The sequence below is a fragment of the Diplotaxodon limnothrissa genome, linkage group LG7 (genome assembly GCF_057381915.1).
Source record: "Diplotaxodon limnothrissa isolate DT_005_m linkage group LG7, D_limnothrissa_male_GT1.1, whole genome shotgun sequence".
Taxonomy (NCBI): Eukaryota; Metazoa; Chordata; class Actinopteri; order Cichliformes; family Cichlidae; genus Diplotaxodon; species Diplotaxodon limnothrissa.
This window is the reverse complement of record NC_140602.1, coordinates 24045551-24066361: the sequence shown is the minus strand read 5'-3', so window position 1 is coordinate 24066361 and position 20811 is coordinate 24045551. Positions and strand designations below refer to the sequence as shown.

The window sequence follows — 20811 nt, the reverse complement described above, 5'->3', positions numbered from 1 at the left end:
ACTATGGTCTTCAAATGTTACTTTTTCTTTCTCCCAGGAGGAGGGTGATTCTGTGGACGTCTCTGCTGTGATTGGTTCTTGTACACTGACAGAGGCTCGTTTTCTCCTTGATCACTTCATGTCAATGGCAATTAACAAGGTACCCTCCTTCAGAAAGAGAAATCACACCTGTTCAGTGAAAACATCACCATTTCCTCTCCTTATGAATAACATACAACAAACATGATTATACATAGATGTTATTTAGCTTACGTGTCTTTTATGTGCAAAATAGTAGAAACCTCTGTATGTAGAAAGAAATGCAGTTGTATAGTAACAGAAACTGTAGGACACCAGTTGACTGTAGGTGGGTTGTAAGCGACCAGGGGGAGAAGATGATGATAATAATAATAATTATACATTTTATTTGAAATGCGCCTTTCAAAACACTCAAGGTCGCTGTACACAGTAGAATAAAAGCAAGAAGTTTACAGAATCATAAAAGCATAAGACATAAACAAATAAAAATAGGAGAGTGGAAAGGTTATGTGGGATAAGCTATTTTGTACAAGTGGGTTTTGAGTTTGGACTTAAAGAGAGAGAAGGAAGAGATGTTTCTTAAATCAGGAGGTAGGGAATTCCAGAGTCATGGAGCAGAGCAGCTGAAAGCCTTGCTCCCCATGGTTGCAAGACGGGGGGAAGGGACGGAGAGTGAAAGGGAAGAAGATCTGAGACAACATCTCATGTTGTTGTTGTTTGTTGTTCCTTCACTGTTGATCTTTTATTTAACCAGAATTCAACTTGGATAATTTTTTTTATTAATAACTGATAAAAATTGCCACTGCTGTACAGTAGTCATACAGCCCAAGTATCAGCAATATGACATGCAAGCTCATTTGCATATGTGCACGATATTAAGTTGTAGCATCTGTTCCATGCATTAACTCAGAAACTTCCAACTCTAACCAAAAAATGAAATGAAATGCAGATGAAATGGCCTGACACTGTGGTCTGACCTCTTCAGGGCCTGCAGGCAGCTCAGAGGGAGTCTCAGGTGAAGGTGATGGAGGGCAGATTGAAGCAGACTGAAATTACCAGCGCCACACAGAACCAGCTGCTCTTTCACATGCTGAAGGAGAAGGCAGAGTTTAACCCAGAGCTGGACGCGCTGCTGGGGAATGCTTTGCAAGGTAGAATAAAAAAAATGAAAAGATACAATAAAATAAAAACGTATCCAGTTTGGACCAGGCCCTGCCCACCCACTGAAAGTGTCACTGATATCATGCTAGGCAAAGCTGAGATTAGAATTTAATTCTGGGATGTTTTAGATCTATTTCTCTCCCTGAGTGTACGTGTTTAAATTTAGCAGCATAAATGTTGCTTTCATACTCTTGTTAGAAATGATTTTGCTGTCAGGAGGTGCACTGGGTAACTGGTCAGTTGCATGATTGGGCCTTTTGAGGTGATATTGCTTGTTGCCTTCTGCCGAATAGAAGCTGGCGTCCCTGTTGTACAACCGACAGTTAATTCCATGGTTACATTTTGGTGCTGTGTACACAAGTATATACGATCACATTAGTATAATACTGTTTCTATTTACATGCTTGTAATTAAAGCTGATTACTTCTTTTTGTTTTGATATTGAATTTGCCAGCCTCTGTTCGGTAGGATGCTCTGACAGTTGGTGCATTTTATTTTATTTTTATATCTTTTTTTATCGATTTATTTATTTATTTATTTCGAATTTTGGGGGATGGTTTTTGATTTGTGCGTTGCCTTTTTCTGTTCCCCCATCTTTTCTTTTCCCTTTTTTTGTTTTCTTATGTGTTTACAGAGCTAGGTAACATCCCGCCTGGTAAGTGAAACCCTATTGGACTCTAATCGGTTATGAATGCATGGTTCCTTCCCTTTGCACTTTGAGAACTAACTGAACATAACATAAACAGGTGCATGAGGTGCAGTGCAACCAGGCTCCCCTCCATGTGTTGGCTGAAGCTTTCCCCTCTCCTTATCTGGATACACTCCTCCTACCCTCTGTCCTCCCCCTCCTCCTTGCAGCTCACATGTGCTACAGCCTCCATGTTTTAGCACCTGCTAACCCCAGACTCTTCTACAGGAACCATATAACGTGGATATTTTGCTCTGTTAGACCTTGTAGGTCAGCTGACCCATCAGGACCAGCAGACTAATGATTTCTTGCACTCGTCCACCCTGTTATCTCATGTTGGTTCTTTTACATTCATATCAGCTCCCTTACATGTCTCTTTAAAATCTTCCCAATATGACCTCTCTCTGACTTTGAACCTCATCTGTTTTTGAGCCATCTGGTATTAATGAGCTCGGCGAGGGCCAGGTTTATCAATTAAACAGCATGGCGCTGTGCTGACATCACCCCTCATCTGCTTCATCTGTTCATTTTTCTACATGTTATACAAAAGAAATCAAAATTGCAAAGGTTAAAATAAAGAAGTTAAATTATTTAAGTCTCTAGCAAAGTATACTTACTAAGAACCATTTTAGCTGACCAGTCATCTCAGCTAAATCACTCCATCTAATATTCTCTGTTCACGGATCTCATCTGACAGAAAACGGGGACGATAGCAGCAGTGACGAATCTGCCCAGAGCCCCTCTGCAGAGGGAAAGTAAGTCTGTTATAGTGCTTAAAAAGTACTATAACAATGTATTTGTAGATTTAAAATATTATCTTGTGGCATATTTTGTCACATTTATGTTAAGTTGCTTCAGTAGTTCATGAATTGTTATATTATTGCATTATATACATATGATGTTTTATTGTATCTTTTAATGAAATTGCATTTTGTCTTTTATGTTCACATTAATGTTTATACTATTCTTATAATTAACTTGTTAATTATGAGAAGTATTGTTTAATTATACTGCAAAGCAGTAAAGCAGAGAGGAGCAGTGTAGTCCAAGCACATTCTATAATGAGTGTTTGCATTAAAAAACTTGTCTGTATTTCCTCCAGCACTCTGGCTACAGATTTCATGAAACTTTGTGGAGAGACCAAAACAAGAAATAAGGTATTGTAGAGTTTGTTGCACATGTTTGATGCCTTATCCTAAAACCATTTCTGTATTTTTAATTGTTCACTTATCTGTGCTGTACAGGCTCGCAGGAGGACGACCACTCAGATGGAGTTGCTCTACGCTAACAGTGACTCTGCCCCTGATGCACCTACTGTCGACTTTTCTAGTCCGATGTTGCCGTTAGCTGAAACACCCGATGCGGGCGGAGACATGGACTTGTCAGGCTCAGTCAGGGACTACGCAGCTCTCTCCCCTGGCTTTTCCTCTAAAATGGGCAGCATGTAAGTTCAGGCCCTGCACTCTTACTAACAGATTCATTCCTCCTTCTCTTTTTCCTGCATGTTGTTGCTGCGCTTCTTTGCTTTATTTGGTTATATATTGTTTACAAGCACCTTCACATTTTGCTATACCTTACAGCAATTGATGAATCTATTTGAGAAAAGCATGTAGAGACGAGCAAATATTTTGTATTGCTTGATTATTACTGTGCCCTGCAAAAGTCTCCCTTGCCGTTCCTCATTCCAGGTCAGTTGCACACTAATAAAAGAAATACTAACCAGGCTGCATTAAATGTCTCGTGACAAGCAGTGCTTTAAAATGGAGCCAGTTGCTTTATGTAAGAATAAACCTTAGCTGATAATAATCCATCAAAAATGATACAGTTAGAATTATATTTGTGGATGTGCAGCACACACTGCACTCATTGTTAAACATGAGCTTGACGAAGAACCATCACTGTTTTGGAACTGTAACATCAGGTAACTGTATTTCTGTGTGTACTGCATGCTCATCTCGTCATTGTTGCCATTATTTTGTATTGGTTTCATTTCCATTTGTTTTAAAAATCTTTTTTTTGTTATATTATCTGTGTTGTTTGTGGATAAATCGGTAAAACTGAACATTCAGTTCTGGCTCCAGAAATCTGCCAGGCGTGGAAAAGCGAGCTCCTGAGCCTTCCCCGCTCTCGCGCAGGAAGACCTATGACAAGGCACAAGCAGCGGCTGAAAGGGCAAAGGTCAAGGACATTAAACAGTAAGAGCTTGATGCCATCATCCTGGCTACAGAGCTTAAAGACAAAACTACTTCACTTTGACCCTACTAATACTCCTCCTTCTGGTTTCCTGGTTTGGAAAAGCATGTGGTGTCACCTACATAATGCTCTGCATCTTGTTTGATGACCGTCACATGCCAAGCTCTATGCTTCATTTGAAGTAATTTTTTCCCAACTTAAATAACACGTATCTTCTCTGAGCTCTAATGTTGAAAGCTGGTGATTACTGTATTTTTGATAGTTTGGGATCAAATTCATTGTTTGCTTGCTAATTGATTCGCTTGTTCCTGATGTCCTGTTCAGAAATCGCTCTCTTTACTTTTCTTTATCTCACCAGTAAGTTTTCCAGCGTAAGATTCAAATAGAAAGATTGAACAGTGAGCAAACAGTTATTATAAAACTGGCTGTGCATCAACTGAAAAATACTGACAGCAGTTTTTGATTATATCTTAAGAATTCTTCTTCATTGCCTGTCGTCCTGTTTTAGAATATGAGCAACTTCAAAAATATTAGTGCTGTGAAAGTGGTCAAGATGTATTTGTAGTACAGACTTGCAGATTAAATCTAAGTGGTTTGTCAAAGTAATGAAAAATAACAATTGCATTAACTATTTAGGAATCATAATTATTACATGTGAGCATTATGTCAGTATCTGTAATTATACCCAAGAGTCTTGATTGCAGTGGTTTTGAGGGTTACTGTTTAAAGGTAGTGTATAAAAGCTCATGACTAGATGTCAGTAGATTGCAGTCAACTGAATTCTATTCTTACCCTTCCCAATTTTAAGCATCTAATCCTAGATACAGTGGTCGGTTAAGGACAAACAATGCTGGCCGTCGAGTGTAGACTGCCAATCTGCCGTTTACCTCATCAGTATGCTGCTTGTTTACATCCATTTAATCTGGAGGAGGCTGTAAACCTTCTGAGTCTGATACGAGTTTATGAATCAGTGAAGCTCACTGATGTCTAATGACAATACTGAGGTTAGTTGTTGAGTTTTAGTGGATTTTGTTGCACTTAGCTACTCTTAGCTGGTGTCACTGAAACTTTCTTTGCAGTCGCTGTAACGTTGTTGGACTCGGACACTTGGTGAATAAACTCAGAGGGAAAGTGAGATTTTTATTTTTTTATTTTATTTTTTAAAAACATTTGAGTCCAACATTAGTTGGAATAATGTTAGCTTATAACCAGCAAGGCTCTGGTTTAGTTTTATTGTCTAATCTGCTGACAATAAGTAATTGTGACAATATTCAAAATAATTAAACATGTTTATGCGCATTTTTGTTTATTAGAGCCCTGATATCATTTCAGGAGGTGACGCTTGAGGTGAGGAGGATAAGGTGGAAATGAAGAAGAGAGAGATAAAAATATACATGTACAAATATTAAATTGTTTGTGGTCTTTTACAAGTTTATGGATGCGTTTTTATGACATGGCAGGAAAATGCCAGCAACAAGCCGCCTTGTATGGGAAGCATCCTGGGTTGCTGCATTTAAATTGTTTGTGTTTTGACCATTAGGCAAGGACACCCAACAGGATAAACTCTCTAGGCTACAGCATGGCATTTACTCTGCCACCACCCTCAGGCTAAACATGACATTTTTGTTAAAACGAGTCTCTTCATTTTTCTCTTCTTCTTTTTTTCATCCACCATCCACCAATTTCTTTCTGGTGTGCAGTGTAGTCACACACATGCTCAGCTATTGTTAGATTTAAGCAGTCATTAAAAGCTGTTTTGACACAAGATGAATCATTTTTCTTTAAATATATTCCAAAAATTACAGTGTTCAGATTTTTCTCCCAGAGCTCTAATTTGACCTCATTAAAGATGGATTTGGGGGGAAAAGTGTTGCGTATGCTGGGAAGATGGTAAAACCTGTTGAACTGGGGGATTTAGGACTGCATATAAATAAGGTTTTCAGTGAAACAAGGATAATAAATGCCTGAGGTCTGCCAGGCTTTTTGTGTAAAAAGAGAATAAATTGTTGCTCTAAAACAGGAACTTTAATGGCATGATGATTTGTTGACAGAATGATAGTTGCTTACACTGTCAACCAACTGGTAATCTTAAGACACCAGACTGAGCAGCAAACATTTCAGTAATCCTTATTAGCTTCAGATGAGTGTGAACAAGTGACAACGCCTTACTGCCAAAACCATCCTGCTGGTGGCTTCGATGACATAAATGCAGCATGTGCATCTGCTCTCTTCATGCAGTCCTGACACACTCCTGCCAGCAGTGTTTTAACAGCTTAGTCCACAGTTTAATTATGCAGTAGCTTAATTGGAAGTGATTCTGCCTACCTTCAGAAACCTGAAGAGCTGCCTGCCATTTCCTGTCTCTCCCCTACTGCTTTTCTCAATAGCCACTTAAGCCGTATGACAGGTTACCTAAGGCATACTGCAAATGTTGTGCAGGATCAGATGGGCTTTCTGAAATGTTATTTTGTTAAATGCTGGCCAAATGCTTACTCTGTCCCAAGTAACTGCAATGATGTTTTGGTTAATACATGTGGATTTTGTACATAAATATAATAAAAGACAATGTCAGACATTCAAAGTTTATAAAAGCATATTGTACCATTGTAAAGTGGAGCCTGTATGCGTGCAGAAACATTTAAGACCATATTGTTTTTGATTCTTTGGCTAAAAGACTGCAGAAGAGATAGGTAGCCACTGTGACATCTATTTAGTTTCAGATTTTGTATTTTAAAGGCTCAAACTTTTAGTCCAGCAATGTTTGTAGCCCAGAGACATTGACATCTCTCAATTAGTGCGAACGCTTAAAATACATGGTATAAAACATAGTCGTGGCTTCTGTAATGGAAAAAAGAAGCCAGTGTGAAAATACCTTAAATCTATACGCTGAAAGCTGTGAGGTGTTGTTTACAAAATATGTCTGGTGCTACTGAAGTCTCTGGGAAAATGGCTTTGATTTGACCTCTGTAAACACTGTCCTGTTGAGTTTATAGGCTCAGTCACTCATTTAAAAAAAAGTCTGTTTCCAAAGAGATTTATCTGTGGTATTAAAACCACATGCTCATTGGATAGCTTGTCACTCACTAATTATTGGCAAGTTTTAGAGTCAGAACTGCACCACCTCATCACATCAAGCTTTTTTCAACCAAGATGGCTGTGATGGAAACACTCAGGTCGAGGACTCAAAATGCACAAGCTCCTTAGACCATATCGATAGCAAACAGAAAATGTTTGTCATCTGATTCCTCTGAACTGGAGAGATCCACTTCAGTGACTTCAGTTAGCTGAGATGAGGCAGAGAAGAGGCCTTTCAGCCACAGTTGTCACACTTATTAATCAAAGTTGCAGCTCCTCTAACAAACTAATAAAGCGCTTACAAATTCTAAAAGGCACTCCTACTTCTCCATCCACAATCCATAGTCATGTTATATTAGCTGCTACACTCTGCTTAATGGAAAGTACATTCTCAGTGTGTGTGCAACGTCATTATGTATGTGAAGACATAATTTATCAGATTTGGAAGTAAAAGCTTTGGAAAACTATTACTAAATCGCTTTGGTAAAAATCTGTATAATTCCAATCGCTTTATGGAAGGTAGAAGTAATTGATGGGTATGGAAAATATAGATGCTCAGTATATTACACTAAAATGTATTCCTCCCATGTGTTATGTTTTTAAAATGCCTTTTTATTCATGGGTACACGCTCACACTACAATTAGCTCTTCTCGAGGTTGCACTGCAGATAACAACTCAGGAACTCAGGAATAGGAAGCAGTTAGTTTTATAATCAGTAGCTAATCAGCCCCCAGGAATATCAGAATATCATCCCCTCAGGGATGCCTGCACCTGTCCTTCAGCTTCCTCCTACAGTAGCTTTGCTCCACTCTCTGATTTCAAACAAGTATGAATACTTTATTTTTGGGCTGTTGCTGATTTGCCATACCTATCCATCTGTTTTCTTCCCCTTAGCCAGTTCATGGTGAGAGTCTGGCTGGAGCTTGTTCCTGGAGCATGCCAGTCTGTTGCAGGCTGCAGGGCTGTTCTTTGGTTTTGTTCTCTCTGGGGTTTCTTCCCCCACTGCTTTGGCAACTTTGTGCGAGAGTTACCCAGGAAAAAAACAAACATGTTAAAACATGATTAAAATCAATGAATGGATGTCTTCTCCAAGACCATAAGATAATTGGAACAAAGCCAAACAGCGTCACTGTGTTTAGTGCATTGTTGGTATTGAACCTGAACCCTCTGCAGTCCTCTCCTGTGACTTCTGTGGAAGACTACAAAGCTCTCCAGAAATATGAAAAAGAGAAAACAGAAAAACAGATGTTTTTTCTCACATCTGTGAAGTTTTTCAGGCTTCAAGCCTGAAGAACAAAAACCTACTAATGATAAGTGTCATCGTTTGGATAGCTCATGCTGCAGATTCGCTGGTTATGAAATTTTACAATTACACTATCACAGCCAGCCAATTAGTGATCAACCAGGCTTACTGAGATGCTGCAGAATTCTCAGTCCCCGATAAGAAGACTCCATGGGTTTCCAGTGATCACCTGTCTTCGGCTCTTTGGGTGTTTCAATCAATTATAGGCTGCAAAAGAAATCATCTCGATTATTTATAGGTTCTTGGCTTGTCTTTCCTTTCTTTCAACACAAGGGTGACTCCTTTCACAGCTGTCTCATCATTTTTCTCTTATTTTCATCTCTTTCTATTTTTGGTTTGCATCACTGAGAGAGCTGCATGAGTCTGTTGTGTGAATTTGTTGGAGTTTTTTTTCTTCTTTTTTTACTTTGCCATGTGTGATGCTGCCCTTTATGATGGTGGTTTGTTTGTTTTCCAGGGGCATCATTAACCCGGTCCCACCCACCAAGAGCAGCCGGTCGTCGACATTACAGTGTGTTCATGTGGCGGAGGGACACAGTAAAGCTGTTTTATGTGTTGACTGCACTGACGACCTGCTGTTCACAGGATCCAAAGGTTAATGCTCACAATCCTCCCTCCTTCCTTCCTTCTTTCACCTCCTGACTCTAATCTTACACCTCTAATCAGTATTCTTCAGATGCCTTCTTGTTACAGCTATGGTAATTTATTACACTTGGACATGGTGTTGTGTTATTATATAACAGCATAACACCACATATAAAAGCCAATAAGGATTAATTAGGATTGTCATATGGTGGATAAATGAGGTGATGGAACATAAATGACATTGTCCAAGCCACAACATTGTTATGGTGATGGAGCTTTTAAGCATAACAAATGGATTTTAATGTGCAGGAAATCGGCTAGAGTGCCAATTTATCCCAGCAGGATTAATTGTGCATTCCAAGTGCAAGAAGGTGCTGTCCAGCTCTGTTTAGTTTTGCTGTCAGTTAAAATGGATTTTGTTTTGTATCCCTTGCACCGTGATAAATTTTATCCAATCAGTTTTGTTGTGGCGCTCTTCAGTTTTGACATCCCGTTCTCAGAAATGTTCTCTGTATTTTAATATTGTCATAAATCACAGTGAAAATGACAAGATGGTGTTTTAATTTGCAGACCGGACCTGTAAGGTGTGGAATCTGGTGACGGGTCAGGAGATAATGTCTCTAGCGGGTCACCCCAACAATGTTGTGTCAGTCCGTTATAGCTCTAGTTTGGTCTTTACCGTCTCTACCTCCTACATCAAAGTCTGGGACATTCGGGACTCGGCCAAATGCATCCGCACACTAACGTGAGTAAGACTATTTATTATGGACTGATGAACATTATGTTCACTTTCCTGGCACACACTTTCTGTATAGTTTCTATATAGCAAACTTACAACCCCGTCAGTTGGTATAGTTAAGCTTTATGTACTTAATATGGATAAAATAATAAGCACTTTAGTTTTCACACTTTTCTCTTGTTTCCCAAATATTTTTCTTTCCAAATCATTGAAAATGTTAAGTTGTACAGTCTATGGATTTGTTATTGTTTTAGCAGTATTTCTTTAGCTTTAAAGAAAATGAACATCAATTTGAGTTATACCCTTTAAAGCAGGAGTCCTGCAGGTTTTAGATATCACCCTGGCTCAGCACACCTGAATCAAATGATTAGTTCATTACCAGGCCTCCGGAGAACTTCAAGACATCTTGAGGTGGTAACTGCCATTTAAATCAGCTCTGTCTGTGAATCGCTACCTTATCGTGGTGGAGGGGTTTGTGTATCCCTTCGGATATGTTGTCTGGGGGCTTTTGCCCCCAGGAAGGAGCCTGAGTTAGTGCGTGAGGTTGAGAGGTACCAGCTAGATATTGTCGGGCTCACCTCTACGCATAGCTTGGGCTCTGGAACCAGTCTCCTGGAGAGGGGCTGGACTCTGTCTCAGTCTGGAGTTGCCCCTGGTGAGAGGCGGCGGGCTGGGGTGGGTATTCTAATATCCCCTCGGCTTGCTGGCGGTACGTTGGGGTTTTTCCCGGTGGATGAGAGGGTTTGTTCCCTGCGCCTTAGGGTCGGGGAACGGGTCCTGACTGTCATCTGCGCTTATGCGCCGAGTGGCAGATCAGAGTACCCAGCCTTCTTAGAGTCCCTGGGTGGGGTGCTGGAAAGTGCTCCACCTGGAGACTCTGTTGTCCTGCTGGGAGACTTCAGTGCTCACGTGGGTAACGACAGTGAGACCCGGAGGGGCGTGATTGGGAGGAACGGCCTCCCTGATCTGAACCTGAGCGGTGTTTTGTTATTGGACTTCTGTGCAAATCACAGTTTAGCCATAACGAACACCTTGTTCGAACATAAGAGTGTCCATAAGTGCACGTGGCACCAGGACGCTCTAGGCCACAGGTCGATGATCGATTTTGTAATCGTATCACCAGACCTGTGACCATATGTTCTAGACACTCGGGTAAAGAGAGGGGCTGAGCTGTCAACTGATCACCACCTGGTGGTGAGTTGGATCAGGCGGCGGGAGAGGATGCTGGACAGACCCGGTGCACCTAAACACGTAGTGAGGGTGTGCTGGGGACGTCTAGCAGAGGCCCCAGTCGGCAAGATCTTCAACGCACACCTCCGGCAGAGCTTCAACAGCATTCCGAGGGAGACTGGGGACATTGAGTCCGAATGGACCATGTTCAGCGTCTCCATTGCCGAAGCTGCTGCATTGAGCTGCGTCCGCAAGGTGGTTGGTGCCTGCTGTGGTGGTAAGCTCCGAACCAAATGGTGGACACCAGAGGTGAAGGGAGCCACCAGGCTGAAGGAGTCCTATCGGGCTTGGTTACCCTGTGGGACTCCGGAGGCAGCTGACAGGTATCGACAGGCCAAGCGAAATGTGGCTTGGGCAGTGGCTGAAGCAAAAACTCGGGTGTGGGAGGAGTTTGGAGAGGCTATGGAAAAAGACTTTCGGACTGCCTCGAAGAGCTTCTGGCAAACCGTCAGACGTCTCAGGAGGGGAAAGCGGTGCTCTACCTGCACTGTGTATAGTGCTGGCGGAGCGCTGCTGACGTCGACTGAGAAAATTGTCAGGCGGTGGAAGGAATACTTAGAGGACCTCCTTAATCCCACTGACATGTCTTCCAAGGAGGAAGCAGAGTCTGGGGATGAGGGGAATGACCCGCCAATTTCCGGAGGCGCGGTCACTGAGGCAGTTAAACAACTCCTTGGTGGCAGAGCCCCTGGTGTTGATGAGGTCCGCCCCGAGTTCCTGAAGGCTCTGGACGTTGTAGGGCTGTCCTGGTTGACACGCCTCTGCAACGTTGCATGGAGATCAGGGGCAGTACCCCTGGACTGGCAGACCGGAGTGGTGGGCCTCATCTTTAAGAAGGGGGACCGCAGGGTGTGTTCCAACTACAGGGGGATCACACTCCTCAGCCTCCCTGGGAAAGTCTATGCCAGGGTGCTGGAAAGGAGAGTTCGTCCGCTAGTCGAACCTCTGATACAGGAGGAACAATGCGGTTTTCGTCCTGGTCGCGGAACACTGGACCAGCTCTTTATCCTCTCCAGGATACTTGAGGGTGCATGGGAGTTTGCCCAACCAGTCTACATGTGTTTTGTGGACTTGGAGAAGGCATTCGACCGTGTCCCTCGGGGTGTCCTGTGGGAGGTGCTGCGGGAGTATGGGGTGTCTGGCCCATTGCTACGGGCCATTCGATCCCTATACAACCGTTGCAAGAGCTTGGTTCGCATTGCCGGCAATAAGTCGGACTCGTTCCCAGTGGGTGATGGGCTCCGCCAGGGCTGCCCTTTGTCACCAATTCTGTTCATAATTTTCATGGACAGGATTTCTAGGCGCAGCCAAGTGGCGGAGGGCTTTCGCTTTGGTGGCCTCAGAATCTCATCTCTGCTTTTCGCGGATGATGTGGTTCTGTTGGCTTCATCGGGTGAGGGCCTCCAGCTCGCACTGGAACGGTTCGCAGCCAGTGTGAAGCAGCGGGAATAAAGATCAGCACCTCCAAATCTGAGGCCATGGTTCTCAGCCAGAAAAGGGTGGAGTGCCCACTCCGGGTCGGGGATGAGTTCCTGCCCCAAGTGGAGGAGTTCAAGTATCTCGGGGTCTTGTTCGCGAGTGATGGGAGAAGGGAGCCGGAGATCGACAGACGGATTGGTGCTGCAGCTGCAGTAATGCAGACGCTGCACCGGTCCGTCGTGGTGAAGAGGGAGCTGAGTGTAAAAGCGAAGCTCTCAATTTACCGGTCGATCTACGTCCCTACCCTCACCTATGGCCACGAGCTGTGGGTAGTGACCGAAAGAACAAGATCGCGGATACAAGCGGCGGAAATTAGCTTCCTCCAAGGGTGGCTGGCCTCTCCCTTAGGGTGAGAAGTTTGGCCATCTGGGAGGCGCTCAGAGTAGAGCCGCTGCTCCTCCACATTGAAAGGAGCCAGCTGAGGTGGTTCAGGAATCTGACAAGGATGCCTCCTGGGTGCCTCCTGGGTGAGGTGTTCCAGGCATGTCCCACCGGGAGGAGGCCATGGGGCAGACACAGGACACGCTGGAGAGATTATATCTCTTGGCTGGCCTGGGAACGCCTCGGTGTTCCCCCGGATAAGCTGGAGGAGGTGGCTGGGGAGAGGGAGGTCTGGGCTTCTCTGCTTAGGCTGCTTCCCCCGCGACCCGGCCCTGGATAAAGCGGATGAAGATGGATGGATGGTGTTGGATCAAGGACACGTCTAAAACCTGCAGGACACCGGCCCTTGAGGCCTGGAGCTGGACACTCCTGTTTTTAAAGTTACACCTCCTGTAATGCTAATTATGCCTAATTGTTGCATATTTGTACATATTTTATTCATATATCTTCAGGTCTTCTGGTCAAGTTAATGTTGGGGATGTCTGTGCGTCCAACACCAGCCGGACAGTCACCATCCCTGCAGGAGAGAATCAGATCAACCAGATTGCGCTCAACCCCAATGGCACAGTCCTGTACGCTGCTGCTGGAAACTCTGTCAGGGTCTGGGACCTGAGAAGGTAAGCAGAGATACTCAAAATGAATGCAAAAGTAATATCCAGACAGTGGGTTAGCAGGGTGGCAGTCAGTCTGATTTAACAATCTGAGGGATTTTTCTTAAGTGAAATATCGTACTTTTTGTGTGGATTGTTTGGAGTTTGGTACAGATTATCGTGACACTTCGTTTTTATTTCCCTCTGCCAGCACAGTTGTTTTTGTTAACCTTATTTTGCTTGTCATTCTGTCTGTAAATATAACGTCACACAACAGCTTGAAAAGTTTTAAATGAATACTGATAAAAGTTAAAACCCCATTCTACACCACTACAATCTCTAAAATATGTCTTACATCCACCAATGTCTTCAAAATTGACTTAATGAATTATTATAAACTATGTGCATTACAGTAAGAAGTTATAACTCTCATAATTATAACTCATAACAAAAAACATTTCAGTAGATGCAGAAAGTTCCTCAATATGCTTTTTATTTTGTTAAAAAAAAAAACCTTCGATCAAAAATGGGCACTGCCTTAATTTGTTTTTATATTTTAACTAACCAAGATTCAAACATTTTTGGATGTATCTGGTCTTGATTTCAAAATGCAAAACGGCATGGTGGAAGTGGGTCAACAGACCAATTTTCAGATAAATGGTCTTTAAAGTATTTCCTTAAAAAGGTAACATCAGTAACAGCAGTTTGTATGCATGTAAGGTTTTTAGGCAAAGTGAAGATTGTTGAGGAGAAAAGGTTTTGAGAGGGAGATGTGACCCAGCTGAGAAATGGTCAGACCCTTGTGTAACAGGAGCATTTGAAGAAGTCTAGAGTTTTAAAAGGAGGACGCCAAATTCACGTCTGGGATTTACTTTTTATAGGCGTAGATGAAAGTTTGATCAAAACCTTTTTCCTTTATTTTTTTTTCTAAAACGTGTTGTATGGAGGTATTGATAAACACATGCACATCAATAACACTGACCGTGTGTTTATGATTTCCCCTGACATTTTCAGATGCATGACATGCACACTTCATTAGATAGTACAAACTCCAATTTCATTGTGTTGCCTTGGAACTTAATTGTGTATGAAAACCTGACAAGCATCCATTTCAAAGCTGTCACGCCTTTTTGACAGCTGCCTGATATTAGCTGTGATGAATTGCCTCTTTGTTCATCTTACGAACGTAACAGTCAGTAAGTGGTACTTTGGATGATTAAACTAACTGTGAATCAATATTCTGTATAAGAACGGTCCCATTTTCTCTGAGACAGAACTCAGCAAACCTCATTTTTACATATTTTCATGAGTGATATATTAAGTATATCATTACTTTAGTAATATCTTCTCTTTGTACTTTGATTTGATACATGTATTTAAGTTTTATTTTGGCATTTCCCCTGTGGTATTGGCTTGACAGTTTAACAAAAGACTCATTAACATTTCCTTTCCTGCATTAGGTTTGCCTCTACTGGAAAGCTTACTGGTCACCTTGGTCCAGTTATGTGCTTGACTGTGGATCAGTCTGGAAACAGCCAAGACCTGGTTATCACTGGCTCCAAGGACCATTACATTAAGGTGTGTTTCAGGCTTTCAAACTGCTGCTCTTCACATCTCTGTTGTTCACTTGTTTCTTGAGGCAGATGATAAAGTGAGATTCTTTGTGCAGCTGAGTCATCCAGTAATGCAATATAAGGACAGCTTAGGTTAGACATGCTACATAACCCATGTTTAACTGATTTTATTTATCTTTTGTTATAATAATCCTTATGTTCAGATGCATATCATCCCTTTTAACATGTATTGTTTTTGCTGTTGCAGCTGTTTGACGTGACTGAAGGCTCTCTGGGAAGCATCAGCCCTACACACAACTTTGAACCACCACATTACGACGGTATCGAGTCTCTGGTAATCCAAGGGGACATTTTCTTCAGCGGCTCCCGAGACAATGGCATCAAAAAGTGGGACCTAGACCGTAAAGACCTACTGCAGGTACTGGATGATCAATGCAAAAAGAAATATGGATAGGAGACATTCAGATGTTTGTTCCATTTGATGCAATATAGATTTTTTTTTTTTCATTTTGATTTTATAACTGTCAAAAGTAGCCTAAAATATTTTTATTTCCTCTTTTTTTTATCACCATTATTGTCTTTCCAGAGATTTTTCTCCTGGAAAACCTGCTGTAAATCAATGTGCAGAAAACTGCCCTTTCTGTCACATTCTTTGTCACATAATGGCCGATAGTAAAGTAAAAGTACAGTTTTCACATGACTGTACATTAAGAAAAAGATGTCTTTCCATATGATACCCTCAAGTTACTGTAGCGATTGCATCATTATGATCATAATCTTTCAGTAAGTTACAAAAACATCAACCATTCATGACATTCTCACTATTAACCATACTGCTATACATCTCTGTGCTCAGCAAGTCCCAAATGCTCACCGTGACTGGGTTTGTGCACTTGGTGTCGTCCCCGGATCACCAGCCTTGCTGAGTGGATGCAGAGGCGGGGTGCTCAAGCTGTGGCACACAGACACTCTAGGGACACTGGGGGAGCTCAAGGGTCACGAGAGCCCCATCAACAGCATCTCTGCCAACAGCAGCCACCTGTTCACCGCCTCAGAGTGAGTTTTCCACACACACTGACACACATGCTTAGGCTCTCTGTTTGTCTCCAGAGAGGGAGACAAACAACTGTTTGTTTGTGTCTCTCTGGATATGAGGGAAAACAACTTCACCTGAGGCTCATATACACATGGGTAACAAATTAAAGTAAAAACATGAGCATTGACCCTGTGGTGAGTGGGTTCCATTGGGTCTGTTACGCTGCGAGCGACATTCTGCCAGCAGAGTTTAGATCCACTTGTCCTTATAAAGCAGGGTTTCCCAGAGTTTTGATGACTGAGTGACACTTTAGGGAGTGAGATGGATTCAGAGTTGTACAAGGAAAAATGAATACAAATGTCATGTACCATTATTGTTTCGAGGGAGGGAGATGAGGCTTTATGTTGATGATAACCCTTATTTTGCTCTTTCCCCCCCCCCCCCTTAAACTATCAGTGAATTGGCTGTTAAATTTTTTCTTCTTGGCTGTATTAGTTTATATTAGGTTTGGTCTGGTCTGCTAAGACAACCAAGAACAGAAGTCAAACTGGAGAGAAATGCTTCATTGGTCTTTGTTCTGTTAAATCATAGTATGACAAAACTGTAGTGCAATCTTTAGGTAAATGGTAATGGTAAATGGCCTGTATTTGTATAGCGCTTTTACTAGTCCCGCCTAGGGACCCCAAAGTGCTTTACACATCCAGTCATCCACCCATTCACACACACATTCACACACTGGTGGAGGCAAGCTACAGTTGTAGCCACAGCTGCCCTGGGGCGCACTGACAGAAGCGAGGCTGCCATATCGCGCCATCGGCCCTTCTGGCCAACACAATTAGGCGGTAGGTGAAGTGTCTTTCCCAACGACACAACGACCGAGACTGTCCGAGCCGGGGCTCGAACTTTCCGATTACAAGGCGAACTCTCAACTCTTGAGCCACGATCGCCCTAGGTAACACACAAATGTTAAAAACACCTCCAGCTCATGTTTCATGCTGTGAGAGAGCTGGCCTTAGGAAAGGGTTGCTGCAAATTCACACACATTTTCTCTTCTGGGTGATCTTTTGTCCTCTGATGAAACATTTCTTTCTGATCGGAGTGTTCTTTTCCTAGATGACAGATTTCCATCCAACCAGTAGTTTCAGTGAGCCTTTCTAGTGGCTCATAATGGATCAGGAGTTCACTGAAATACCTTATATTGGCTTTCCCCTTTAATTTGGCACCCCTCTACACGTATTTATGTATGTGATCAGCAAATTACATATACATATTGGTAATTTTATACGTAAATTCCAAGTAAAAAGTCTTCAAATCAGTGAAAATGTAAAGACATTAAGAGGATATGGAATATATTATAACTTTTGTGTCTTTGTGTCTTGCAGTGATCGGACTGTGAAGATCTGGCGTGCACGTGGTGGACTGGATGGCACCTTGGAAGTGGTTGACAGTGTAGACGAGGTTGCAAGTAACTGAACACGGTACCACTTGCCTGGTTTGACTCTAGAAGGACGTAAAGGCACTCCTGCCCTGCACTTTGACCCCTTAACTATCAAGCCTAAACGACGCACCTTCCATATCATGTGACGTTCATGACTGAGCCAACAGGAAACGGTAATCTCATCACAGTGGAAGCTAACGCATTAGTTCTTTTCTTTGACTCTGTATGCTTAGAGGATTTTGCTAATCAGGATTTAGTTAACTGTATTGTTAATGACTTCTATTTCTCTCTTCTTGCGCTTTAGACGGTTTGTCATTATTGTCATTGTTATAAGAACTTATATTCACAAGATACTATAGGATGTGGTGAACACACAGTAGACACTATCAGTGCAGCTCGGCTTACACGCAGCACAGTGCAACGATACAACACAGGCAACCCTGCCAAAAAAGGAAGTGGTGTTTTGTTGTCAGAGTACAGAAATACATACGTGCAGCAGAGCTAATGGGTTGGTAGCTGGTCTTCACAACCCACTTCTCTACTTTGTTGAGATTGTTTCTCTGCACTTGAAACAGAAGTGTTATTCCATCAGTCCTGTTTCCAAGAGCAAGAAAAGTGGCTGTGTGAGAAAGAAATCATTCTACCCCTTAACATCCTGCTCTAGCTTCTGTGCTCCCTTCAGTTTCTGCAGCAGCTTTAGATCAGTGACCAAAAATGTGTAACGTGTTCTTATTGCTGTCCTCAGCTGGACTTGTAAACAGAACACACTTTAGAGTAGCTAAAGTTTGACATTTAGGGAAATAAGCTCACTTGCTTTATACACTGCATGTCTTTTGACTGTGGGAGGAATCCAGAGTACCTGGGTTTTCAGGTACAACCCAGAGCTTGAACGGCAGTTTAGTGAAGGAGTCTTCAGTGTCAAGTTAAGAAGCATGATCATCATTACCCTTCAGTCATAAAAGGCGGATGGGGTACTGTTGTCACCCTGTCAGAGGGGCACCATGGACAGCCATTATAACTTCAGAACAAGATGACATAGGATTTCAAATTGATACCATACGTGTAGCTACTAAAAATCTCAGATGAGTTGAAATCTAGTTGACAAGGATTTTGAAATTTATACAATAGGTGCATCTACTGGACGTCTGTAGGGTAGTTTTATTCTGCATTCACTGGGCTGTGCGCGCCAAGAATTCATCTTCTGGGGGTCAGGCTGTACATCCTGAAGGGTCTGAGGACCAAGATTGAGTAGAAATGAACCAAACTTAAAGAATCTTTGCTCAACAACTCAACAACTCCCATACTCACAAGGTTTAAAGCTTATAATGCTAAGATTTTGACATAGTGGAGGCAGTGCACCACAGGTGTGCAAGTGGTCAGGAAAGGTTTTATAATAATGACAGCCATTTGAAGACCTATGAGGGACAATTGAGCAAATACAGTAAAAATCTTGAATTTATCTGGTAAGTGGTACAGTGGTTAACACAGGCCCCTCACAGGAATCTGGAAGCTGACCGAGGCCTCTGTGTCCCTGTTCCTGTGTGGATTGTTTCTGGGTTTCTGCACCCTCCCACAGCTTAAAGACATGCACGATGAATGAAATTGGGGAATCTAAATTTTCCAAAGGCATAAATGTGAGAAAATTAATTGATGAAGAATTTGCCTGGTGCAGTTTTTGTTTTTTAATTGGTGGAACTTTATCATAGGATCTCATATACCTTTAACCGCTGAGCACATGTAAAAAAACCAAACAAAAATCAACACAATTAGTCTCTGAGATTCACTTAATCCTTAAATGTGAGCAGGTTGAGCACTGATATAAGTCTGCACTTGTTGTCCATGTTTCATTGTGTGCACAAATATATCTTCACTCTTCACACATGCTGGTAACACTCACTAAACCTACACTGCTAAGTTGTGGTCTAATTCCCATGCTGCTAAGACACGTTCACCTTCCCAACCCTATAAGAGGGCTTCTTGTCGTGGGCTCCAGGTGAGGTCCACTCAGTACCGTAGTTGTGTATGTGTGTATATAAGTGTAACGCTATCTCTTTGTTGTTGAGAGGAGAGGCCTTCTGACGCAACCAGTGTTATTTTCCTGACTATTGACTCAACATCTGTCTCTGTTCTGATCTTCGTGGGGCCTTCCTGGAGGCACTCGTGGTCTCTGCAGTTTAACTGACCTGCCTGTCATGATTGTGCTGTCATTTATGAATGTTTGGTGAAACAGCAGCTGTAGGAATTATTCAACTACATATGAAATGTATGTAAACAATGTCTGTTCAAAACGAAAAACTAATCTGACTGAATGTTAGTTTTGTGGGACCACCGATCTGAACGTAGTCTCACACTAGAGCCCAGAGGACCGTGAATGGCACAAAGACTGACGAGTGCATCAGTAATGCTTTGGACTGAGCTTATCCTTCATACAGGTGGCAGGTCACGTTTAGTGGCTTTTGGTTAGTTTCTTTTCTTTGTTTTGTTTGTTATGCCCTTCTTCTTCCCTGTACCCATGACGCACCCCCTCCTGTTTTAGGAGCCATTCCCCAATGGCGGACTCTGTAGCGATTCTAATGTCAGATGCCTGGTCAGAATAAATGCCATCTGTCAAAAACAACCATCTGTGTGTGATTTTCTTGGTTCTGTATTCTTACATACTATATATTATTTTTTACTATTAATATATCTGTAGGCTGATTTATTCAAGCAAACAAACTACCTCTAAATGTGTCTTTGGTTTTTACAAATAAGTTTGATAACTCAATATTTTATTTTTTATTTTTCTCCTGGACATCCTTAATTTTTCATCTTCTTAAAAAGTGGAATGCTAACCTGCTTCATTGCTGTGTTCAAGCTATCAGCTGGCCTGTGGGAACCAGGCTACGATATGACATTTGGCTACAAGAGGGCAATAGTTCATAGCCAGTGATAAACTGGGGAGAAGAATCAAGGTTAGGATGCCATTGTTGCTACGTTTGCTTCATCCTCTGAGTAATAAATGACAAACCAGAAGGAATTGATCTGAGGTGGAAGACTATCTGAGATCTCTGCAGAGGTGTACACTGGTGTGCCCACGGTAGCCCAACAAACCCTCCTTACCTGAAGACTCCTCCAGGAGGAAACAGTTCTTCATTTTATTGATTTGGCAGCACTTCACCTTAAGGGTCCCTTTATTTACTATTTATAGTCATTTCTTCCTCAACTCCCTCAGACTGGACCTCCTCCTCTCCTTTTCCTTCACATAACACTCTTATTATTTACACTTTTACTTAGTGGTTAAGTGGTTTTAACAGAAACTAACCCCATGTTGTGGACTTTCA

General features: G+C 42.2%; 1 protein-coding gene across 3 annotated transcripts in view; it reads left to right on the top strand.

Moving 5' to 3' along the window:
* Positions 1-20067, top strand: part of kif21a (kinesin family member 21A) — a 57261-nt gene extending 37194 nt beyond the window's left edge. The window contains exons 21-34 of one of the 3 annotated variants that reach the window (XM_085359464.1): positions 38-139; positions 1004-1169; positions 1814-1834; positions 2565-2622; positions 2970-3024; positions 3112-3311; positions 3949-4062; positions 8897-9033; positions 9595-9769; positions 13306-13470; positions 14904-15021; positions 15265-15435; positions 15874-16073; positions 17436-20067. In XM_085359464.1, the coding sequence (XP_085215590.1) occupies positions 38-139; positions 1004-1169; positions 1814-1834; positions 2565-2622; positions 2970-3024; positions 3112-3311; positions 3949-4062; positions 8897-9033; positions 9595-9769; positions 13306-13470; positions 14904-15021; positions 15265-15435; positions 15874-16073; positions 17436-17526 (1773 nt within the window). In that variant the 3' untranslated portion in view covers positions 17527-20067. Of the gene's footprint in view, positions 1-37; positions 140-1003; positions 1170-1813; positions 1835-2564; positions 2623-2969; positions 3025-3111; positions 3312-3936; positions 4063-8896; positions 9034-9594; positions 9770-13305; positions 13471-14903; positions 15022-15264; positions 15436-15873; positions 16074-17435 lie in introns of all 3 variants that reach the window. The other 2 variants (XM_085359463.1, XM_085359465.1) reach the window with 2 other exon arrangements.
* Positions 20068-20811: the final 744 nt, after the last annotated feature.